This window comes from Halichoerus grypus, chromosome 5 (assembly GCF_964656455.1).
Source record: "Halichoerus grypus chromosome 5, mHalGry1.hap1.1, whole genome shotgun sequence".
Lineage (NCBI taxonomy): Eukaryota > Metazoa > Chordata > Mammalia > Carnivora > Phocidae > Halichoerus > Halichoerus grypus.
The window spans coordinates 176,129,316-176,151,400 of record NC_135716.1 but is presented as its reverse complement, the minus strand read 5'-3'; the positions used below and the strand labels follow the sequence as shown (position 1 = coordinate 176,151,400).

General features: G+C 56.3%; 1 protein-coding gene across 2 annotated transcripts; it reads left to right on the top strand.

Moving 5' to 3' along the window:
• The first annotated feature begins 2,086 nt into the window (after positions 1–2,086).
• FBLIM1 (filamin binding LIM protein 1) lies at positions 2,087–21,690 on the top strand. Of its 2 annotated transcripts, XM_036067055.2 has the most exons (9): positions 2,093–2,154; positions 6,191–6,294; positions 6,699–6,968; positions 11,141–11,304; positions 11,836–11,953; positions 13,850–14,019; positions 16,399–16,577; positions 17,394–17,511; positions 20,125–21,690. In XM_036067055.2, the coding sequence occupies exons 3-9, from the start codon at positions 6,719–6,721 to the stop codon at positions 20,236–20,238; spliced, it is 1,113 nt and encodes a 370-aa protein (XP_035922948.1). In that variant the 5' UTR covers positions 2,093–2,154; positions 6,191–6,294; positions 6,699–6,718; the 3' UTR covers positions 20,239–21,690. The 2 variants fall into 2 exon arrangements, with proteins under 2 accessions (XP_035922949.1, XP_035922948.1); XM_036067056.2 differs by lacking the exon at positions 6,191–6,294 and having other exon boundaries at positions 2,087–2,154.
• The last annotated feature ends 395 nt before the right edge of the window (positions 21,691–22,085 follow it).

Sequence of the window (22,085 nt, the reverse complement as noted above, 5' to 3'; positions counted from 1 at the left end):
CCTTCCCCAGAAAGGCTCCTCTCCACCGAGGAGCAGCGACAGAGGTAGAACAGGCGGCCAGGCGTGCCAGACGGCAGGTAAGTGGTGGCAGCTGGACCCCCACATATCCCTTCGACCTTCCCCCTTCCCAGACAGTCCTAGCCCCAAGCAGATGTGTGGAGCCTGGGCCCTAGATGGAGTCCGTGTGACTTTGGACGAGGCCCCAGATCAACCCTTTGGGGCCTCATTGTCCCATCTGCGGGTGCAGTGAGGCGGCTCAGGGGATATCATGAAGGTGAGGGAGGGCAGCTCCATTTTTACCTGTTTTAAATAAGCTTCTGGGTCACAAAGCACTTGAAAAGGGGGTTCTAGGGAAAACCCCTGGATCGCACCTTCCTCCTTAAGGTCCTTCCCATCCCTGGCCGTCAGCAGCCCCCTCCTTCCTCCTGGGGAAGCTCCTGCAGGCTGGGGAATGGGCCTGATCAAGGGCTCAGGCAGCCTGGAGTCTGAGTCCCCTGGGCCACACCGTGCTCTGCAAGCCTCCACTCCCACACCCCTGTGGGCGGCAGGTGCAGGGGCGGGAGCCACAGGGCAGCGTGTGTTCCCCGGGGCCGCCGGCTGCTCTGGGTTTGAATCCAGCTCTGCCACTTGCCCCTCATGTGGCCTGATGCCTCTCTGGGCCTCGGTTTCCTCAATTGTGAAGCAGGAATGACCAGTCCAGCCCCACAGGGCAGGCCAGGCGATTCGATGGAGAGGCCTGTAGGTCAGGCGCCTGCACCCGGGAAGCCTCTGCCTTGGGGGCTACTGTTATCATATCGTTATTGTGGAGTGGTTGAGAGGCTCACAAGTGGGTGAGGGATTGAGAGGGGCTGGGAGGAGGAGAAGGAGGGGTGGGGGAACGAGACAGCGTACCCAGGTGCCCCCCTCATGACCCCCATGAGCGGGAGCTCCTCAGCAGCAGCCCCAGAGCCAACCTGGCCAGGGTGACTGTAGCTTTGGCCCCGGGGGAGAGCTCGACCCCGCCTGGCCTCCCCCAGATGGTGCTGGGTCCAGCCCTCCTCTGGCCTCAGCCGCTGTGGCTTTAATCAAAAGAACAATCTGTTTGCCTCTGAATCAGACCCAGATTCCTTTTCCCACCAATGTTCCCGAGGCCTCCAGGGACCCAGGCGGCCCATCCAGGCTCCTGGCCCCATCTCCTGTCCCAGGGCCCCAGGGCCCCAGGGCCCCATCTCTGCTTCCTCCTCCCCCCTCTACTCTGGCTTGGGTCCAGGGAGTGCAGGAGGGGGGAGGGAGCCAGAGACTGGAACCAGGGTTGGCAAACCAGGTGACCCCGACTGCCTGCTGGGCCCTGCCTACCAGGCTGCCTGGAGGGGCCTGTGCCCCCAGGGACACTGGGACCCGACTGCAGAGGGCTTAAGGGTCCACTCAGGCAGTGGTGGCTGCTCAGGACAGCAAACTGGGATGACCTGCTCCCCTGAGCATCTGAGACCTCCACCCAGGGTCACCCCCTAAAAAAGCCCCAAGCCCAGCGTATATTGACCACTGACTGCCGCCCACTTCTCACCGTCAATACCATCGTTTATCCTCAGGCTGACCCCGAGTGGGAAGCAGCCTTTACCCCCATTGTACAGATAAGAAACTGAGACTCCAGGAGACGGAGTGACTGCCCAGGGTCACTGGGTTAGTGATTGGCCATGGAACCCAGGTCCACCTGACTCCTAGGACCCTGGGAGATCTCAGGCCAAACTCAAATGTAAGTACCACCCCCCCACACACACACCCCCGACCGGGCAGGTGGGGCCACCAACCCAGGTGACCTAGGGAAGGAGGAGGGGAAGGACCTCGCTGGGCGCACAAAAGCCCCGGGGGTGGGCAGCAGGGGAGGCCTCCCACCCGAGGCCCGGGCCCAGGGGACGGGAGGAGTGGTCGAGGGAACAAAGGGCGGGTGGCGGGGCGCGGCCGGGCAGGTGGGGGGGCAGGTAGGGGCCGCTTCCGCCGGCGGGAATCCCGGGCCCCCTCCCCCTAAGCTTCACCTTTTATGGTAAGGCGGCCGGGGCGGCGGGGCGGAGGGAGCCGAGGGGGCGGGGAGGGCGGGGAGGGCGGGAGGCGCCGCGCGGCTCCCGGCTCTGCTCGCTCGGGCGTCGGACCGGAGCCGCTGGGGCGCGGGCGACGCAGGTAAGCGGGGCGCGGGGCGCGGGGGGGCGGCCGTCCTTCCGACCCTGCCCCGGCCGCACACAGGTGACCGCGCGGGCAGCCCCGGCCCGGAGCCCACCCCGGCCGCCCGCCCCCCCCCGGCCGGGACCCCAATCCCGGCGCTCCTGGAGGGGGCCCGCGGGGGGCTGGGGTGCAGCCTTGGGTCCCGGCCCCCGGCCTCTGTCCCCGGAGCGGGGGGAGGGCTGGTGTCCCTGCCCCGAAGCGGGGCGCCGGGGTGGGGAGGAGGTGGGCAGGGCGGAAGCTCCCGCACAAAGAGGACAGCGTCCCGCACATGGATCGAATTAAAGTCCCCGGCGGCGCCCCACAGTGACCCGGCCAGCCTCCCGGCTGGGCTGCTTGCGGGAGGGCGCCGGGTTTCCGGAGCTCCGGGGAGCTCCGGGCCCCTTCACCCAGGCCGGGTCAGGCGGGGGGATGGAGGGACCCCAGGGCCGCCCCTCTCTGGGCCTCAAATCCCCGTCGGGGGCTGGGAAGGGGTGTGCCGTGGGGCATCTTGGCCGAGATGGGCCCCCAGCCCTGCTCCGGGGACCCCGGGAAGAGCCCGGGCAGCGCCCAGATTCCTGATCTTGAGGACGGAAGCCAAGTCGGGTCCTCCCAAATCCCGCAAGCCCGCTGGGCCCCTGGGGGCTCCTCCCCATCAGGGGCTGGATAACCAGCTGGCCTTCTCTTTGCACCTACCAAGTACCAAGATCTGGAGCGCTCTCTCTGTCCTTGTATTCTCTCAGCCAACCACCTTTCAGGACAGACTTTTTTTATTCTCACTTTAGGAAAAAACTGAGGCCCAGAGAGGGTCAGTAACCTGCTCTGGGTCACCCAGCAGGAAAGAGGTGGGGCCTGGCATGATTCCAGCTCTCTGTGCTTCCTTGGCTTCCCTGAGGTGGGGGAGAGGGCAAGGGAACCCTACCCAAGGTTGCAGGGCCCTCTGCAGGGGGTGGGCACAGCCTCATTCCCACCTCCAGCAAAGTGTCATTCTGAACCAAGCGTAGGTTGCTTTGTCCAAGTATTAAAGAACAAAGCTTACAGGTGGTTCCAGAAGTTTTTGGAGGGGGTTAGAAGGAGTAGGAAGGAAGGGAAAGAGGGGGGCCACTACCGGGAGGCCGGCCAGCTCAGCCAGCCTGTCCCTGCCCTGGGCTACAGCCTAAAGCCGGGCTGGGTGGGTGGCTGGCTGGATCTCAGCCTCCTTCCTTCCTCTTGACAGGAAATGACTTTCTTTCCCTTTGTTCCCACTTTCTCTGCTTACCCAACTGGATCTCAGATTCCCCCTCTGCGGGAGGAAGGATGGGGGTGGAGGGTCCCGTGGGTGCGGCTGGCCAGGAGCCCCACACAGGGAGCTTTCTCACTCATACCCCGCTCCGGGGTGACCTGCGGGCAGTGGGACCTGAGGGAGGCCGAGGCTCCCTCTCCTAGCAGCCCTGGGCTGGACTGACAGGCTTTGAAAATCCCCAGTGGGGGCCCCTTCCCCTGGGGCCTGAAGTCCCTGCAGGAACCACAGGGAGGGATGGGGGGGCGGAGCTGCCCAGCTGTGAACATCTGGCCTCAGAGCGAGGACATTTGCCTTGGATGTTTTCCGAGAAACCCACAGATCTGACTTCCCGGAGGGGTGGGCTGGGGTGGAGTGGGGGTCAGAGCAGGGTCGGAGGGAGGCGGCGGGGGCATTCACAGCAGTCTCTGGGGATGAGCCCAGAATGCACTGACCACAAGAAAATCTGGTTTGGGCCATTCTGGGGTGAGAACAGGCCTGAGGATTTGGAGGCCCTGTACCATCCAGGGAAGGAAAAGTGTGTCGTCTCAGGTCCAAGGACACCCCCGGGACTCAGGTCAAATGGTGCTCAGTTAGAATTCTGAGTCTGCCAAGTCTGCTAAGATGACCTGGAAAAGTCACGTAACCTCTCGGGGCCTCACATGGAACTACCTGTAAAGTGGGGGCATAAGGGGCTGTGTTGCAAATGAGGTGCGTTTTGAGGCTCGGAAAGCACGAGCCACAGTGCCCAGCGCATAGCAAGTGCTCGGTCAGTAGGTGCCATCGCTGTTGTTTCTTGGGTGTGAATCTCTGAAAGCTGCTTACAAAACTGGACTCTTAAGCTTATAACCGAGCGTAAGGCCAAAGTGTCAAACCATATGGTTTTGACCTCTGACTATGGCAGCCAATATCAGCGAGCATATATACTTCCAGACATCACTTACAGAACAAGATGCAAAAGGAAAGCACTTTTAAAGCTTTCTTCACATGTTGGTTTCTTATTCAGAACAGGTATTTTATTAATCAGACTGAGCTATATGTTTTAACCAAACATATAAACCAGTTTAAGAGGAACTGAGGCACATTTGTTGTGTTTGTTACTATTATCCCCTCAGTCACCAAGAGAGTCCAAGGTGGCCAGTGGACTTTGAGATACAGAGGGGGGCCCTATGAGTGGTCACTTGGGCTCCAAGTCCGCCACTGGGGTCCCTCAGGGCCCTCAGCCCCTACCCACCCAGCCCCACTTCTTGAAATTCACTCACTAGGTCCTTGTTTATTCTTCTCCCTGCACACTTGTGGGCTGGGCTTTGGAACCATATCCGGGTGGCTCAGCTGGAGAGTGAGTTAGAAAGAGGAGAGACCCAGCTTAGAGACCCAGCTCAACCTGGGCAGAAGCCCTGGGAGCCCAGTGAGGACCCCTGGCTGAATGTGGTCAACTTGCCCTCCCCCCACCCGAGTGGCCCCACCCCAGCCTTGGCCTTGGAGGCTACTGTTTGCAGTCACCACCTGGGGGATGGAAAATGGGCTCCTTGACATCAGGAATGCTGCCCTGCTCCCAGATCCATGCTCTGATGTCCACGCTGGCCTTGGGTCACAAAGATTACGGGTACAGCTGAAGTCACCTACAGTCACTTGGGGAGGTAGGGGCAGACGTGGTGACAGGGAGCCAACATGTCCTGTGATGGGCTGTCATCACCCTGTGGAAGCAGACAGCTGCTCCCAGGAGGGGGTCAGGAATCAGGGGAGGCTTCCTGGAAAAGCTGGGCCTCTAAGAATAAACTGACATTCGCCCTTTGGGGGGCTGGGGAGGAAAAACAAGGGATGGAAACACTCCAAGGCCAGTAAGAGAAAAAGTTGAGAAAGGGTGAGCGGTCCAGGGTGGTCAAAAAAGAAATTGAGGGGCACCTTGCTGGCTCAGTTGGAAGAGCATGCAACTCTTGATCTGAGAGCTGTGGGTTCAAGCCTCATGTTGGGTGTAGAGATTACTTCAAAATAAAATCTTTTTTAAAAAACTTTTTTAGAGAGTGAGGGAGAGGAGGTGGGGGAGGGGGAGAGGGAGAGAGAGGGAATAGTAAGCAGGTCCCGTGCTAGGCATGGCTTGATCTCATGACCTGAGATCATAACCTAAGCCAAAATCAAGAGTCAGACCCTTAACTGACTGAGCCACCCAGGCACCCCTAAAAATAAAATCTTTTAAAAAAAAGGAAAAAAAAAAGTTGAAGCCAGAGGAATTTGGACTTCATTTTGAAGGTAATAGGGAGCTATGGAAGGTTTTTGAGTACAGGAGAGATAGACTTATGCTCTGGAAAGATCACTCCAGGGACAGGGCAGGAGGCAGGACTGGAGACCACTGGGTCTCCTATCCCTACCTCACCCCAGTGCCTGAACCAGAGCCTGGTTTTGGAGATGGGACAGAGTGAGAGATTCTAACAATAGAATCAAGACTTGATTGGATGTGGAGGCTGATACCGAGAAGAGGATGCCGGCGGTGGGCTGGGCTGGGAGAGGGTGACAGAGCCACGTGGTCAAGAGCATGGACCCTGGATTCAGATCCCGGCTCTGCTGCTGCATGACCCTGAACAAGGGACTACACCTTTCTGAGCCTTGGCTTCTCCATCTGCCAGGGTAGTCATGGCGCCTCTCCCCCAGCGGCCGGGACGACTTAGGAGTGAGTGGGCCGAAAGTGCTTAGGACGGTGGGTGCAGAGTAGGCCTTGATCCATGGTAGCTCAGATTGATCTTCTGTCCCCTCTGCCTCCAGGAACCCAACCCTGATGCTCTGACCGGTCATGCTCATTCCCTCCCACAGCAGAGCTGGCCTGGATCCCCCGGGACTCTGACCCTCCCGGGAGGATTGGGTTCCAGGTGAGGGAGGTAACTGGGGTGTGGCCCCGCGGCAGGCAGGGCCCTGGGCTGGGACCAGCAGGCGGCTGCCCTGGGGGTGGGCAGCTAGAGGAGCTGCTCCTTCCTCACGTTTCTCAGATGAGGAAGAGTAATCATTTGTGAGGTGAGCAGGGCAGGGCTGCTCTTTGCTTCCCCAGGTGCGCAGGTTGGGGGCAGGGGCGGTCAGGACTGCTGGGTCCCCTCCCTGTGGCCGAGCCACCTGGTGGACACCTGCCCTCCCCCCGCAGGACATCCCCAGCCCCTCCTCTGTCTCTGTTGTGTTAGGAGCAGGGAGGCTCCATGCCCTGGGGATGCCTGTCTGGCTAGGAGGAGCGCAGCCCAGGGCCCGAAGCCCTGCCCCAGCCTGAGCCCCACTCTGTCCCCAGCCCCAGCAGGAACCGAGACAATGGCCTCGAAGCCAGGGAAGAAGGTCGCCTCGTCTGTCTTTATCACGCTGGCCCCCCCGCGGCGAAACATGGCAGTGGCCGAGGAAGTGAAGCGGGCGGCTTGTGAGGCCCGGCCTGGCCGCCCCTGGGAGGCCCCTGCTGCCGTGAAGGCGCCCGGGGCTGGCTCGGCAGGGAGGCCCAGCCCTTGGACCCCCCCTGCCAGGGCGGCAGCCACCGTGCCAGCCGTACCACCTCAGCTCTCCAACGGAGGTAAGAAGGTGAGGGGACTGGGCAGGAGGCTGGGTCAGAGGCAGCACGGAGGTGGGGAGGAAGGGACAGGCTCTGAGCTCATTCAGGTGTCCATTCATTCATCGAGCACCTACTGTGTGCCAGGCAGACTCAAGCCCGCCTGCCCGGGTTTGAATCCCGGCTCTTCCACTTGGCTGTGTGATGTTGGCAAGCCACGTACCCTCTCTGGCCAGTGGGCAAAGCAAGTGCAGAGGCCCTGAGGCAGGAATGGATTGGGCACGTTGAAGGACCTCAAAGGTGGTTTTATTCTCTCTCAAGCTCTGCCATTCACTTGCTGTGTGGTCTTAGGCGAGCTGGGTCTTTGCTTGGTTTCCTCCTCTGGAAAGTGGAAATTTGGTCATGTATGTGATGCAGCCATCGCAGAATGGATATGCTTCATACATGGCTGTTCCTTTACCTTGAGCTTGGCTCTGCTGTCGTGGTGTTGAAGAGCCTTGGAGACTCCACTCCATGGAGTCTTAGCTGTTGGTTGGGTAGAAACGAGGAAGGAGGACAACCCTGGGGCAGGGGGATGGCTTGCCGTACAGGACACCAAGTGGAATAAGGAGGCACAGAGACAACAAGGACGAGCCCCCTGATGTCCCCCGGGTGCCGAGTCGGGTGTCCTGCTGTCCTTGAGCAAGGTCAGGGTAGCCCTGTGCATCCCCATCACCGCAGAAACCACCTAAAGACCAATAGGAACTGCCAATTCCAGGAGGCCAGAAAAGGGCAGGAGAAGGGGCCACGTGTGTACACACGTGGGAATACGTGGACATTCATGTAACATGCCTCTTCGTGTGACACAACCTTGCAAACTGATCTTTCCTTCTTAACCATGCATCCCAAGAACACAACCTCCTCCAGGTGCTTCCATATAGAACCAGGACCACGAGGACCAGAATTCACACAGCAGGACGTGTGATCCAGTGGAAAAAAATGACGTCCCTCCTGGGAAGGAGAGGGAGTCCAGGATATATAGTCTAGATGCCCCTAATGCCAACATTTCCAGGACATTTTCATGGGTTATTGGAATATCAGAAGATCCCGGCAGTGTGATAACAAAAGCGGACCTTCCCTGGGAGGGGGCGCCCAGCAGTGGCTGGTCGGCTGGTCCGCCATTTTGTTCTCCGATTTGGCCCATGGGCAGAGCTCAGGGAATCTTGGGGTTCAGCCTCGCTTGAGTGAGACAAGTTCCAGGCGAGCAGCTTGGGCCTGAGTCTGGTCTGACCACAGAGCACAGAGCGGGCCCTGGGGCCCTGCCAGTTGCTTAGACCCATCTCAGCTGCAGGCTGTCATATGACACCCCAGCTAGAGCTTGTCCCCTCAGGAATCCACACACATTTTTTTTTGGCCCTTTCATCCTGACAGAGGTCCCCACCTTTCCCTCGCTCTGTCCCCACTCCCCTCTAGATGCTCATGTGCACTGATTCAGCCTCACCAACTCGCATTCAGAAGTCACTTTTTCTCTGGGCTTCTCTTTAAAAGTCTGCTCTTAAAAAAAAAAAAAATTAATTAAAATAAATAAATAAATAAATAGAAGTCTGCTCTTCCTGCTCCTGGCCACGTGACCCTGGTTCAGCTGGGGCCCTCTGCACACCTGCCTGCAGCCCTCCAGCCCCTGTCTGCCTTGAATTCCTGTCCTGGCCAGGACTGAAGGCAGAGTCCCGGGCGAGGCCTGAGCACTCCTGCTGTCTCTCCACGATCTGGTTCCTGACTCACTTCAGCTCATCTGGAGCAAAGTTCTCACACTGGAGCAGCCTCAGCTCAGGAGGGGGCTTGTTTAAACACAGCCAGCAGGCCAGGCCCCACCCTGGGTGTTTCTGATTCAGCAGGTCTGCGGTGGGGCCGGAGAATTTGCATTTCTTACACATTTCCAGGTAATGCCCGATGCTCTGGTCTGGGGACCCGGCTTGGGGAACTATTGTTCTAGCCCAAAGGCATTAAGCAAGTGAAGCTTGGGGAGTAGAAGCCTAGTTTTCCAAGTGTGGGCTTTGAACCAGAAGCTGCAGCTTCACCTGGGAACTTTTCAAAAATGTAAATTCTCAGGCTCTTCCCCCAAGCCTGCTGAGTCAGAAGCTCTGGGGGTGGGGCCCACCATCTGCATCTGAGCAAGCCCCCAGAGGATTCTGTGGCTTACTCACAGGTCTAGAATAATCCTCCCATCTGTACCCCCTCAGTCCTTGGGAGAAAAGGGAAGGGGCTCATTTTCTTTATCGAATGGATAAGAAACCTCTAAGCCCAGAGAGGTGCCCCAGTGAATCAGCAGGGAATGGGACCAGACCCTGGGTCTTGGGGGGGGAGCGGCGGGCGGGGAGGGCCTGGGGCACCTTCCGTCTGCTTTCCATGGGTGTCTAAGGCAGTCTGACCTTGTGAGGCCTGGCCTACCTTGTGCCCCAGAGATAGGAGGGGAGCGGAGGGCAGACTCAGACCAGATTCCCTGCTCTTTCTCCCCGGGGCACTATTAATAGCACTGTCCCTGCACGAGGCAGCCGACAGGATTTTCGGGGCGTGCTTCCCTCTTGACCCCCAGGCACCTCCTCCAGGGGAGCTGGGCAGCGCCTTGTTGGGACAGCCAGGAGGGGTGGCGGTTGCCGCACAGTGTAGGGAGCTATTCCTGGACAGAGCAGAGCCTGGGGCTGAGGCAGGAGCTCCGCAGATCCTCAGCCCTCCTCCTCCCTGGGTCCTCCCCTTCTGTGAACCTCTGTAGACCTCAGCTCTCCTGGGGCGCCTGAAGCCGCCTGAGTCTCAGGTGGCTCAGTGGTTAAGCATCTGACTCTTGATTTTGGCTCAGGTCATGATCTCGGGGTCCTGGGCTCTCTGCCAGCGGGGAGTCTGCTTCTCCCTCTTCCTCTGCCTGCCACTCCCCATGCTCCTGCTCTCTCTCTCTCTCTCAAATCCTTAAAAAAAGTAGACTTAAGCTCTCCTGCACTAACCATGAAAATGATGTCATGCCAGTGTGTTTTTCTTATGTATGTACATGTGTTTGCTGTTGGGTGGCTCTTTTTAAAATTTTATTATTTTATTTTATTTTTTAGAGTGAGTGAGAGAGAGAGTGAGAGCTTGTGCACAAGCGGGGGAGGGGAAGGGGCAGAGGGAGAGAATCTTAAGCAGGCTCCACTCTCAGGCTCAGCGTGGAGCCTGACGTGGGGCTCCATCCCAGGAGCCTGAAATGACCACCCAGGCACCCCAGGTGGTTCTTTTTAAAATTATTATTATTTATTAATTTTTTAAAGATATTATTTATTTATTTGAGAGAGAGAGCACACAAGCACGAGCAGGGGGAGTTGCAGAGGGAGAGACAAAAGGAGAAGCAGACTCTCCACTGAGCAGGGACTCTGGGATCATGACCTGAGCGGAAGGCAGACGCTTAACCGACTAAGCCACCCAGGTCCCCCAAGTAATATTAATTTTAATGATGTATATTATGCCATCTGTTACAGTAAAATGGTCATTTCAGCAGTAATTACAAAAGCTATCAATGAGATATTTTACATTCTTTTTTCAGTCCTGAGTCTTCCAGCACATCTCGGTGTGGACCTGGATGGGTTATTTAACCAGGGCGGTGGTTCCCACACTTCGGTGGCATATTGTCACTGGGAGGGTTTCTTATGCCTTCTGTGGCTGGATACCCCCCACCCCCACCCCAGGTTCTGATTCTCCAGATCGGGGGCAGACCCAGAAGGTGCATTTCTGGACATACTTCTAGTCACTGCTGCTGCTGAGCCAGGAACCACACTTTGAGAACCACAGCCTTAGGGGTTGAGTTTGCTTGTATTTCAACAAGGACCTTCTAGCAAGGATTTGGGGCCCTCGAGTGTCCAGGTAGGGGAGGGCTTTTATGGAGGGTTCTGACAGCTTCTGTTTTCTGAGCCCATGCCACGTGCCCTCTCTTGTGCTAAGCTCTTCCCATCCTCACAACAGCCCGGAAAGATTGATACCCATGTTTCAACTGAGCAAACAGACTCAGAGAGGTTAAGTATCTTGCCTAAGGACACACAGCAAGTCAGCGGCAGAGCCAGAGATGGAACCCAGGTCTGGGGGACCCTGGACCTGAGCTCTTGGCCCCCACGCTGTATGGCCTTCTGGGTAAGTGGACACCCTTTCTGCCCACCTGCAGAGACTCAGACCAACCCTCTCTCCCCTTTTGTTTGCAGGATGTTCTCCCCCTCCTCCTACCTTGGATGGCGAGGACACACTCCCCGACCTGGACCTCCTCCCACCTCCACCGCCCTCCCCTGATGAGGAGCCCCCTGCCTCGATGGGAGCATCACTCATTTCAGACTTAGAGCACCTGCCCCCGCCCCCGCCCCCACCCCAGGTACTGCCAATCCCTTGGTCTCCCCCACCCCCAGTGGAGTCCCAGGGGCCCCGGGAAGGCCGGGGGGCGGGGTAGGGAGAGTCCCGGCCTTTCAGGGATTTAAGCCTGGAGGATGCTCCTGCTTGAGGGCTGTCCCTCTTTGAAACTTTCAAGCTGGTAAAAGTTGGTCCTGTTTTTCTAGGCCCCCGGAGGAGGGGTGCCATACCCTTTTCCCCCTGGGGTACCCCTGCTTCAGCTCTGAGAAGATATTTTTGATACTCTGCCCTTAACAGAGGCCACTGCATTAATGGGCGGGATTCCAGGCCAGGGAAGAGATTCTAGGAGATTCTTCAGAAGTAGCTTTGGGCCCCAGCCACTGCTCTCAGCCTTCCTGCTGAGTGACATTAGGTCACTTGCTTCTCTGTGCCTCGGTTTCCCCCTCTGTAAAGCGGGGCTAATTGTGCCTGGCCATCAGAGGGGGAGCAGAGCTGAGAGGGTGTGTGGGGTCCCCACCGGATGCCACCTCTCCTGCCCTCCCCCGTCTCCCCACAGTCCCTGCTGGAGGGGCCTCCAGTGCAGCCCCGGCCCGGTCTTGCCAGGCCCGCAGGGGAGGAGCTTCTGCCTCCCCCAGAAGAACCTGTTGGCCCCCACGAGAAAGCGGCATCCACAGGTATGGACTCAGGGCTGGAAGGCTTCCGGGTGGTCTCCAGGGGCCTCACTGGATAAGCATGAGCTTCCAGGTGGGAACCAGGAGAGGGGGGGACCACCAGCACCTGTCCCCGCTCACGGTTCAGCGATGAGCCTTATAACTGCACATCAGTTTTATGTTTATTGCCTAAATCTTTTTCCTTCATAACTGAAATCCATTTTTTTATGCTAGGTTTTTTTTTTATTTTTAGATTTTATTTATTTGAGAGAGGGGGTGCAGGAGGGGCAGAGGGAGAGAGTCTTAAGCAGACTCCTCCCTGAGCATGGAGCCTGACGCAGAGCTCAATCTCATGACCCTGAGATTATGACCTGAGCCTAAATCAGGAGTCGGACGCTCCACTGACCACGCCCCCCCCCCAACCAGGCGTGCTGAGCTGAAGGCCATTTAAATATTGATCAGCAAAATGTGCTATGATAGCAAAATGCTACACTTGATCTTAGCCAAAAGGCTGAGAAGCGATGTGTGATAGCAAAATGCCTTGAATTTTTTCACTATTTAATTTTTTGAACACATAATGTTCTCGCGTAGACAAAATAAAAAGCACAGAAAGGCATACAGTGAAAAGTCTCCCCTTTGCACCATCCGTGTGTCCCCCTCTTTCCTGCCAGATGGGCAGCCTCTGTTGTTAATGTCTCACATACCCTTCCAGAGATATTTGATACATATGCAAGCGAATACAAATATGTGTCTGCCCCCCCACACCCTGGCCCATTTTCCCACAAACTGTAGCAAACTCTGTACTGTTCTGCACTTTGCTTCCTTTCCTTCAAACATCTTAGAGCTCGCTCCACATCTGAACATAAAGTGGCTCCTTCTTTTCCACAGCTGTATAGTATTCCTTATCAGGGCCCTGCCATATGCATTTAGCCAGTTGCCTGTGGACGGGCACTTAGGTGGTTTCTTGCTGTGACAAATGAGGCTGAGATGAATCGCCTTGCACGTAGGTCATTTTGCCTGCATGCAAATTTGTGAGAGAAATTTCTAGGAGAGGAAATACCGTGGTCAAAGGGTAGGTGCATTTATAACTTTGATCTTTTTTTTTTAAGATTTTATGTATTTGACAGAGAGAGACACAGCGAGAGAGGGAGAGTGGGAGAGGGAGAAGCAGGCTCCCCGCGGAGCAGGGAGCGTGCTGTGGGGCTCGATCCCAGGACCCTGGGACCATGACCCGAGCCAAAGGCAGACGCTTAACGACCGAGCCCCCCAGGCACCCCTATAACTTCGATCTTTTTGCCACATTGGCCTTTGTGGTCCTCCCGATCTGCATCCCCCCACCCAGCAGTGTCTGAGGGCTTGACCTCCCCAGCCTCCCCAGGCCCGCGTGTTAGCCATTTACTTAGCATCTACTAAGTGCTTACCAGGCACCAAAAGCCTTCTCTACTCCAAGGTTATAATATAATTCTCTGGCTTCTTCTAGTCTTATGGTTTCATTTTTCACACTTAGATCTTTGATACATTTGGGATTATCTGGGTATAAAGGTGTCACCATGGAGCCTCCTTTAAATTTTTACAGATGGCAACCCACTCGTCCTGATGCTGTGTCCTTTGATTTAGGCTTTTTTTTTTTTTTTTAAGATTTTATTTTTAAGTAATCTCTACACCGAATGTAGGGCTCAAACACAACCCTGAGATCAAGAGTCGCACACTCCACCGACTGAGCCAGCCAGGCGTCCGTCCCTGATTTAGGCTTTCAGAGGCTGTTCACGTTCCTTTTTACCGCTCCTCCCAAAATGAGGCCACACTCACAACCCCAGGGGCCCGAGGCAGAGACCCAGCGCTCTAGGCTTGTCCCGGGCGGTGCCTGGGTGTGGTTCTCCCAGGCCGGGCGGCTGACATCCTGTGTCTCCTCCACCCCAGACGTCTGTGCCTTCTGCCACAAGACCGTGTCCCCCCGAGAGCTGGCCGTGGAGGCCATGAAGAGGCAGTACCACGCCCAGTGCTTCACGTGCCGCACCTGCCGCCGCCAGCTAGCTGGGCAGAACTACTACCAGAAGGACGGGCGGCCCTTCTGTGAACCCTGCTACCAGGTAACCCCCCTGCGGCTGGCCTCCAGGTACCAGGCACCGTGCTGGGCACTTGGAAGGTGTCCCGTTATTTCATGGCCCACAGTTATCCTGGGAGGCGGGCCCAGTGACCCATTTCACAGATGAGGAAGTTGAGGCTCAGCGAGGGGAAGGAGCTCAGCCAAGGTGTATTAGTTTTCTGTGGCCGCTGTAACAAATCACCACAAACTTTAATGGCTTCAGGCAGCACACATTTATTCTCTTACAGTTCTGGAGGTTGGAAGTCCGTAGGCAAGTCTGCACTCCCTCCAGAGCTCTAGGGGAGAATCTGTTTCCTTACCTTTTCCAGCTTCTGAAGCTGCGTCCCTTGCGTCCCTTGGTTCCTTCGTCCACCTTCAAAATCAGCAGGGTGGCATCTTGCTTCGGTGTCCTACTTCCTCCTTCTGTGTCAAATCTCGCTCTGCCTTCCTCTTATGGGGACACTTGGGATGGCACTTAGGGCCCACCCAGGATCATCTCCCCAGGTCAAGACACTGAACTCAATCATATTTTTTTTTTTTAAAGATTTTATTTATTTATTTGACAGAGAGAGACACAGCGGGAGAGGGAACACAAGCAGGGGAGTAGGAGAGGGAGAAGCAGGCTCTCCTCCGAGCAAGGAGCCCAACATGGGGCTCGATCCCAGGACTCTGGGATCATGACCTGAGCCGAAGGTAGACGCTTAACGACTGAGCCACCCAGGTGCCCCTGAACTCAATCATATTTGCCATTAAAGGTAGTCACAGGTTCCAGGGATTAGGACCAGCCTGTCACACACGCCACACTCCAAGGTGGTGGAGCTGGGACTCTCCCCCAGCCCCGTCTGGCTCTGGAGCCTGCCCGTGGCCTTGCCTCTCTCACCTGAAGCCACAGGTTCTGATGCACGGTCTCACAGGAATCTGTCACCTCTGAGTACCAGATGCAGTCTGGGAGAGCTAGTTCGGATGCCGTGATGTTAGAGTCGCTAGCACTCTGATGGCGTGGCAGTGCGGCCCACTCCCAGACGCGTCCCCTGGCTGTGTGCAGGCCTCACCGTGTTCTCATGAGTTGGTAGCACCTGGCAAGCTGCGCTTTTAGCAAGTCTCTCAGTGATTCTGATACACACACTGCTACTGGAAAACCATTGATTGGAAGGGTTAGAATATTTGGAGGACTATCTAGTAAAATCCAAACAATCTGATGACAGTCTCAACACATCACTGAATCCAGTGAGGCACCATGGGGGGCAGCAAGGGGCCAGGCCATCCCCACCCCATCCCTCTGACCCCATCAAATGACAGCAGGGGATAGCCTTATCCTCTTCCCTCCACTTACAGCCAGGCAGGAGTGAGGCACTGAGGGGAAGCAGGGGCGAGGGTGGGCTGACAGCTGGAAGCAGCAGGAGGAAGACTCTAGGCAGAGTCTAGTTCTAGGGAGGGAAGGGCTGCCCCCAGGACAAGGAGAGAGGGGAAAATGTTGTCCTTACCAAATGGGAGCAGAGACAAACATACCTGTCTGTCTGGATGAAATCAGGTTAAATGAACAGGAGCATAGCCAGGAAGGGAAGAGACCTGTCTAGAAGAGAAGGTGGACGGGCTGGAAGATCTTTGCTCTGCCTCAGTAATCTCCCTCTCTCCCTCCCCCCATTTCCTCCTCCCTTCCCCCATCCCTCCCTCTTCCCTTCCCCCCCCTTCATCCTCCTCATTCCAGAAGGGATTTGAGGCAGCTTATAAGAATGCACAAATACCTATAGTAAACAATGTTGTACACTTAAAAATTTGCCAAGAGTGTAGATCTCGTGTTAAGTGTTCTTACCGCAATGAAATTTCAGAGATATTTAAAGAAATCAGAAGAGAGGAAAATCAAAGTAGAAAGGGAGATGAGACCAGAGGCAAAGTTAATACCCCAAAATATATGAATAAAAGACCCCTATAGTCATTCCTAAAAGTGGGACACAGAATTTGACTCTGAGCTTCCCAGTGGCCAAATGGAAAAGGGAAAGAGTTTTGAGGTTTATTGTCTATAAGATCAAAAGCACACCAGTTCTTCCAGGAATTCCTTTTCCTGACTCTGAGGTTTAAGAGAGATTTCTCCTATGGGCTCTAGTGGACACTGGCCTTAAGCATGTCCTAGTAACAAAAAAATCCAGTAATAGCTTCTTGGCAGGACTCCTCGCTGTAAGCCCAGGATACAATGCTAGGCTCGATTCACTTTAAGCAACGGGAGAGGTTTTGGGGCAGTGGTTACCGGCCGGTTGCATGAATGCGAGCCCTTCTCCTATAGCCCTGTGCTTCTGGGCCCCTGTGGGTCACCAGCCAGAAACCCTTTCGGCTGGGAGTGGGCACAGCCGTTGGATGGCTCTGAGGCAATGTCCCTCTGTCCCAGGACACCCTGGAGAAGTGTGGCAAGTGTGGCGAGGTGGTCCGGGAGCACATCATCAGGGCCCTGGGCCGGGCCTTCCACCCCGCCTGCTTCACGTGCGTCACCTGTGCCCGGTGCATCGGGGATGAGAGCTTTGCCCTGGACAGCCAGGATGAAGTGTACTGCCTGGACGACTTCTATAGGTACGAGAGGGATCTGCGCACTGGGTGGGACTCGGCCAGAACAGAGGCGCCCGGCCTGAGCTCTAGGGGCTGGAGCAGAGCATTCCTGCAGGCTCTGGGCTCACAGAAACCCATCTGCCTCTTCCACACACCTTATATTTGAGCACACACCTGCTTCTAGCAGACACTCGGGGTACCTGAGCTGTGGCAGGCACTCCCCGTGGCTTAGGCCCTTTAATCCCCAAGCCTGGCCTGTCAGGCAGGTACTATTAAGCACTCTCTTTTACCAAATGTGGAAACTGAGGCAGGCAGCAGACAAGTCTCCCAGCTGGTATGTAGGGAAGTTACGATTCAAACCCCCAGGCCCCAGGAGCTCCCCTTGGAACTAGAGCCTTATGAAGCAGTAGCCCCAAGCTAGGTGTCAGGCTCAGCCCCCTGCCCTGGGGTTGCTCACTGCCTAAGGGGAGAGACAGATGTGTCTGTTCAAAAGACAGGGAAGAAGAAGAAGAAGGAGAAGTAGCAGTGACCTACAATACCAGATAAACGAAATGGGGTCAGCCCCACTGAACACACAGGAGATTTCTCGGCTTTCTCAAATTCAAACGTTCCGCAGTCACTTCCTTGCCTCGAGCTAATTCTACCCTGGGAAGCCGGGTCTAATCACACCGGTCTCTCCCTCCGCTCCTGCCAGGAAGAAAGAGGCGTTTGTGGCCGTGGAGTCACACGGCAACGCGTCTGGCATAGCTCGGGGAGGCGAACGAGCGCCGCCCCGGCTCCCACAGCTCATTTCTGCGGTCCTGGCCGGAGCGCCTCGAGCGTGGGTTCCCTTCCCTCTAGGAAATTCGCCCCCGTGTGCAGCATCTGTGAGAACCCCATCATCCCTCGGGACGGGAAGGATGCCTTCAAAATCGAGTGCATGGGAAGGAACTTCCATGAAAACTGCTACAGGTGTGAGGTGAGTGGGGCTGTGAGGAGTTAGGATCGCGCTGCTGGGCGGGGGGGGGCGCCCGGGGAGGGGGGATGCCAGGCCTGCGCTGGGCGCGGGGACTCGGGGACGAGTCAGGGTGGGGACTCAGCTCACGGGCTGGGCTCACGGCCCAGGAGCAGAGACAGATAAGAATGGAGATCATTACAAATAGAGTCTATTAATCGGAGCTCCGAGTTAATGATAAAAACCAAGCCCATCCTGCTTTCCTCAAGAAAGGGAATCTCATGAGAAGGCCGTCGGTGAGGTCATTGATGAGATCATCAGGGCTCTCTCTCCGTCTCTCGGTTCTGCATGTTTTGTGTGTTTGCTTCATTTTCTCTTCCCGGGGGACTAGCATCCTCTGTGAGGAGAGGGATGCAGGCGTGGTCATCCTTCCAACTTAGAAACCCCATCAAGGGAACCGGTACCGTCTCAAGAAGGCCTCTGATTGGTCCAGCTTGGACCACATGACCCAATCACTCTGAGCCAATCACTGGCCGGGGGGCCATGATTGACAACCCTTGGGGCCAATGAAGCAGGACCCTATGAGACCAAGAGGGGTTGCTACAAGCCTAGGAAAGAAGAAAGGGATGCTGCAGGGTGGAGGGAGGTTGACAGGGGGTCACTGCTTAAAGCTGGTGCAGTAGCCCCAGCAGGAAATGCCCAGCACAGGGTCCCCCACTCAGCAGCGTCCCACGCTTGCTTCAGAGCTCTGCTGTCACCGTCCTGAAATTCTTCCTCTTCGAACAACGGGCTCTACTTTGCACTTTGCCCTGGGCTCTGCTGGGGAGGCTCCGAGTCCTCCCCTGCCTCTTCCTCCGTCACCCCCATGTTGCTGCTGTGTCTTCTCTGGCGATGGTGACAAAGGTAGCCCCTTTTATGGGTGCCACCTAAGTGGGGTGTCCCAGAGGAAATCTCTTAGCCAGCCAGTGAGTAATTCCAAACATTTATTTTACTTTGCACTTATTTAAACAGATGTATGGAGCCAAGAGACTGTTTGCACACAAGTGACAAGGGGGCTTGGTAGAGAAGTTGATATATTGCTCCATATTATGTTGTGCGTTGGTTATGGTTCAAGGTCCAGCTGATAACACATCTTACAAGAACAATGATGTCATTCAAGTGCTGTTATCACCACCCTAGCCCTCATTAAGCCCAGTGGCGATTAGCTTTTCCCTGAGCCTGGCTGGTGAGCAAACAAACCCTCCCTGCCTGCCCCTGGTCGGCTTGGCGAAGGCGGCCGTGAGCATCACCCAGGTTGCTGCTGTAAGTCAGGGCTCGGGCTCTAGCAGTTACATTTCAGAGGGGAAGGCTTGAACCACCGTGGCCCGGAACTGATTCGGGGTGCTGTTTCCCCCAAGCAGGGAAATGGGCTCCAAAGTGCCATCTCAGATGAGGAACCATGAAAAAACTGAGCCTGAGAAAAGTGACTCCAACCCTAGTCCGTCTGACCCGGGTCTAGCCAGCTTGGGGCCACCCCACAGCTCCCTCACAGACTGTGACTCGGTCGTAGTTGAGGTGTTTTCTCCCTTGATTCTAATTTAGGAGCGGTCACATGGGCCCCTTTGGGACCTGAGGTTTGGCACTTGTTATTCTCGGAATGCCAAACAAGTGGCCTTTAGGAATAGCGCGCATCCCGTCACCTTGCTTGACTTGAGGTGCAGTTGCAGGGAATAGACACACGAGGGCGCCCTTCTCCCCTGGCTATGCTGGGTCAGGATGGCAGCCGGGACCCCAAAGTTGTCTCTGTAGGGACCAGCCCCTCTGGTCTGAGCCGTGCAACTTCCAGAGGATGCCAGCTGAGCCCTGAGCCAGGTTTCTGGACATTAATTGTTCCCATTGTCACCCTCCAGCGTGTGCCCAGGTGAGGCCCCATTGAGGTGTGGGCTGTGGTGGAATGGTAAAGTGGCCGAAGTTCGCCCCCAATCCCCGTCCTCCTTAGTCCGACATCCTTTGGTGATTTGAAAAATTGGAGGTTTGTGCCAGTGTTGAAGCTGTACAGACAGAGGAGCAAGAAAAAGACGCCTGAACTCAGGCTGGAGACCTGTCCTGTCCCAGTCCAGGACCAGCTCTACAGCCTGGGGCAAGCCTGTCTTTCTCCAGACCTCAGTTTCCCCAGCTGTGAAATGAAGGGACTGGACTAGATTCCGTTATTCACCCAGCAGGTGGTTATCGTAGGCTTGTGGTGTACCGGTCTCTGGTCTAGGTGGGACCTAGCAGGAAATGGGGTTACTGCCTCGCAGAGCTTACGTTCTCAAAGGGCTGCTGCTGGGTGGTCGCTAAGGCCCTTCTAGCTCTTTCCATGATCCCTCAGTGTCCATGATTCTCCGAGTGTCCTCAGTTCTCCCCTCAGCTGACTCCTCCCTCATCACTCACACCTCCGAGTGGATGAAAGCCCCCATGTGCCTCCTCTTCCCTGACCGAGACCTGGCCCAGCTGTGTTGGGAGAATGGAAATGAGGGGCCATGCTCCCGACCCTTCGGGAGCGCATTCATTCCGTTAATTTCATCAGCAAATGCTGGGGGAGTCCCCACCCCGTGTGGGTTCTGTGCTGCCGTGCTCGGGCCTGGGGTCCATCCACTCGTGCCTTGTTTCCCGCAGGACTGCAGGATCCTCCTGTCTGTGGAGCCCACGGACCAAGGCTGCTACCCACTGAACAACCGCCTCTTCTGTAAGCCGTGCCACGTGAAGCGGAGCGCCGCAGGGTGCTGCTGAGGGCACCCACTGGGCCTGGGGACTCGAGGAGGGGTGGGGGTGGGGGGACCTTTCCTGACTCAGTTTGCTTTTCTGACCCACTCTTGCACACTTTCCTTCTGAGCCGGGACAGGGACCAGCCTGCACTCCGCCCACCACGCCTGGGACACAGGGGCTGAGCCGCCCTGGTCCCCTCCCGGCTCAGAGGTGGGCGGCTGGCAGACCGTGCTCCTCAGACTTTCCACTCCTCCTTCTAGCCTCTGGGCTCTGGAAGGCTTCCAGACCAGGAACCTCGTGCCAAGGGTTCCCATCTCCAAGGCTCTAGCCCCTCTCGAGCGCTGGCCTTGAGCCCCATTTCCAGGGGTGAGTTGGAGTGAGTTCTCTAGATGACACCCCATGTCCCTAGCAATGACACTTTAGCTGTCCCATAGGGGATTACTAAGACCAGCCCTGGCTTGCAGGACTGAGCTGTTTGGGGAAACCTCCAGGATCCCTTAAAAAGCCCTTTTCTAAAAATTTGAGATTTAAATGGTGAGAAACATTCTTTGGATTTGGGGCGAGGTGGGGATCTTGATAGGAAATGTCTCATAAACGTACAAGACTGAGGCCTAGTGGCGGCAACCTTGGACTTCTCACCTGGAGGACATGTTGAGCCGACATGGGGACCAGACCCAGGTATGAACCTGAACAGCAGGGGCAGGAGGAGAGGGTGATATATGCTGATACACCAGGCACTCAGCCCCCCTCTGCCCTGCCTTCCGGCGCTCCTCCCGGCACTCCTCCCGGCGCTCCTCCCAGCGCCACAGTGATTCAGCATTGACTAAGTGCCATTGTATGTTGGGGAACAGGGCCCAGGAGCTCTGAGTGTTCCTCCTACAGCCTTGACTGGGGCTGTGCACACAGACCCCACACGTGGGCACACTCTTCCAGGACAGTGCTGGGGTGACCCTTCAGCCTCCCTGTTTATCCCCCCAACCCAGGCTACCCTGTGTCCACTGCTTCCTCAAGGCCATACCTAGAAGATTCTTCTTCCCTTTTAAGGAAAATCACTTTTGTTGCTTTGTAACTCCTAAGACATCTTGTAGGGCATAAACAAACAAAATGTACTTTCCTCCCTGGGGTGGTCTGGATGCACCACGCACTGCTGTGGGGATGCCCTGGGCTCTGAGGACCCGGAGGGTCTCCCTGTAGAGCCCCTTAGGGGCCTCAGAGCAGAGCCCAGCTTCCGGCTTGAAGCTTGGAGAGTGAGTCCCAAACTCCGGGCATTCACGTACCACCTCCACAATTCTTGTCGTAACCGAGGACCTCCTGTTCTCTTCTTCCTGAATATTCTCTTTGACTCAACATATTTTTTATTTTACTTCTTTCGAACTTTAGTCTTATGCTAAACAATATATCCTACAGTCACATCTTATGTGCTAGTTATGTTTCTTCCTATTACACATGAAAATAAATGCATACCTATTAGAAGTCCGTCTGTGTTCCAACTAAGATCTCACCTAGGGAAACACTGGCCTTTGGCAGTAGCTGGAGAAATGTTGCTTGAGTGTCTGTTCACTGTGGTATGAGTGTCCAGGTGGCGCCTACACCTCCTTCCCCCGAACTGGGGCTCCGCTCAGCAGATGGAGGAACTCATGTCCAGTGATGCAGCCGACCCCCAGGCATGCTGGCGTGCCGTTCCTGGACACAGGCCACCAGCAGCAAGGGTGGCTGTGGGGTGCCCAGAGCGGAGCCTCTGCTGTGGGAGGCCCTCTGGGGCCAGCAGATCCTTCCGCAGAGTCAACACCCGCCCTCGGGGTGGGCTGTCTGCACATGAACAGGTCACCCTCCACGCTCACGCAGACAGCCGGGAGAGAAGGGTGCGTGGA

What these genes read in the sequence shown, in the direction of transcription:
- FBLIM1 (XM_036067056.2), top strand. Translation starts at nt 6,719, where the DNA reads ATGGCCTCGAAGCCAGGGAAGAAGGTCGCCTCGTCTGTCTTTATCACG. An exon ending in ACCTCAGCTCTCCAACGGAG is followed by an intron (nt 6,969 to 11,140) that starts GTAAGAAGGTGA and finishes TTTTGTTTGCAG; the next exon opens with GATGTTCTCCCCCTCCTCCT. An exon ending in TCTGTGAACCCTGCTACCAG is followed by an intron (nt 14,020 to 16,398) that starts GTAACCCCCCTG and finishes CCTCTGTCCCAG; the next exon opens with GACACCCTGGAGAAGTGTGG.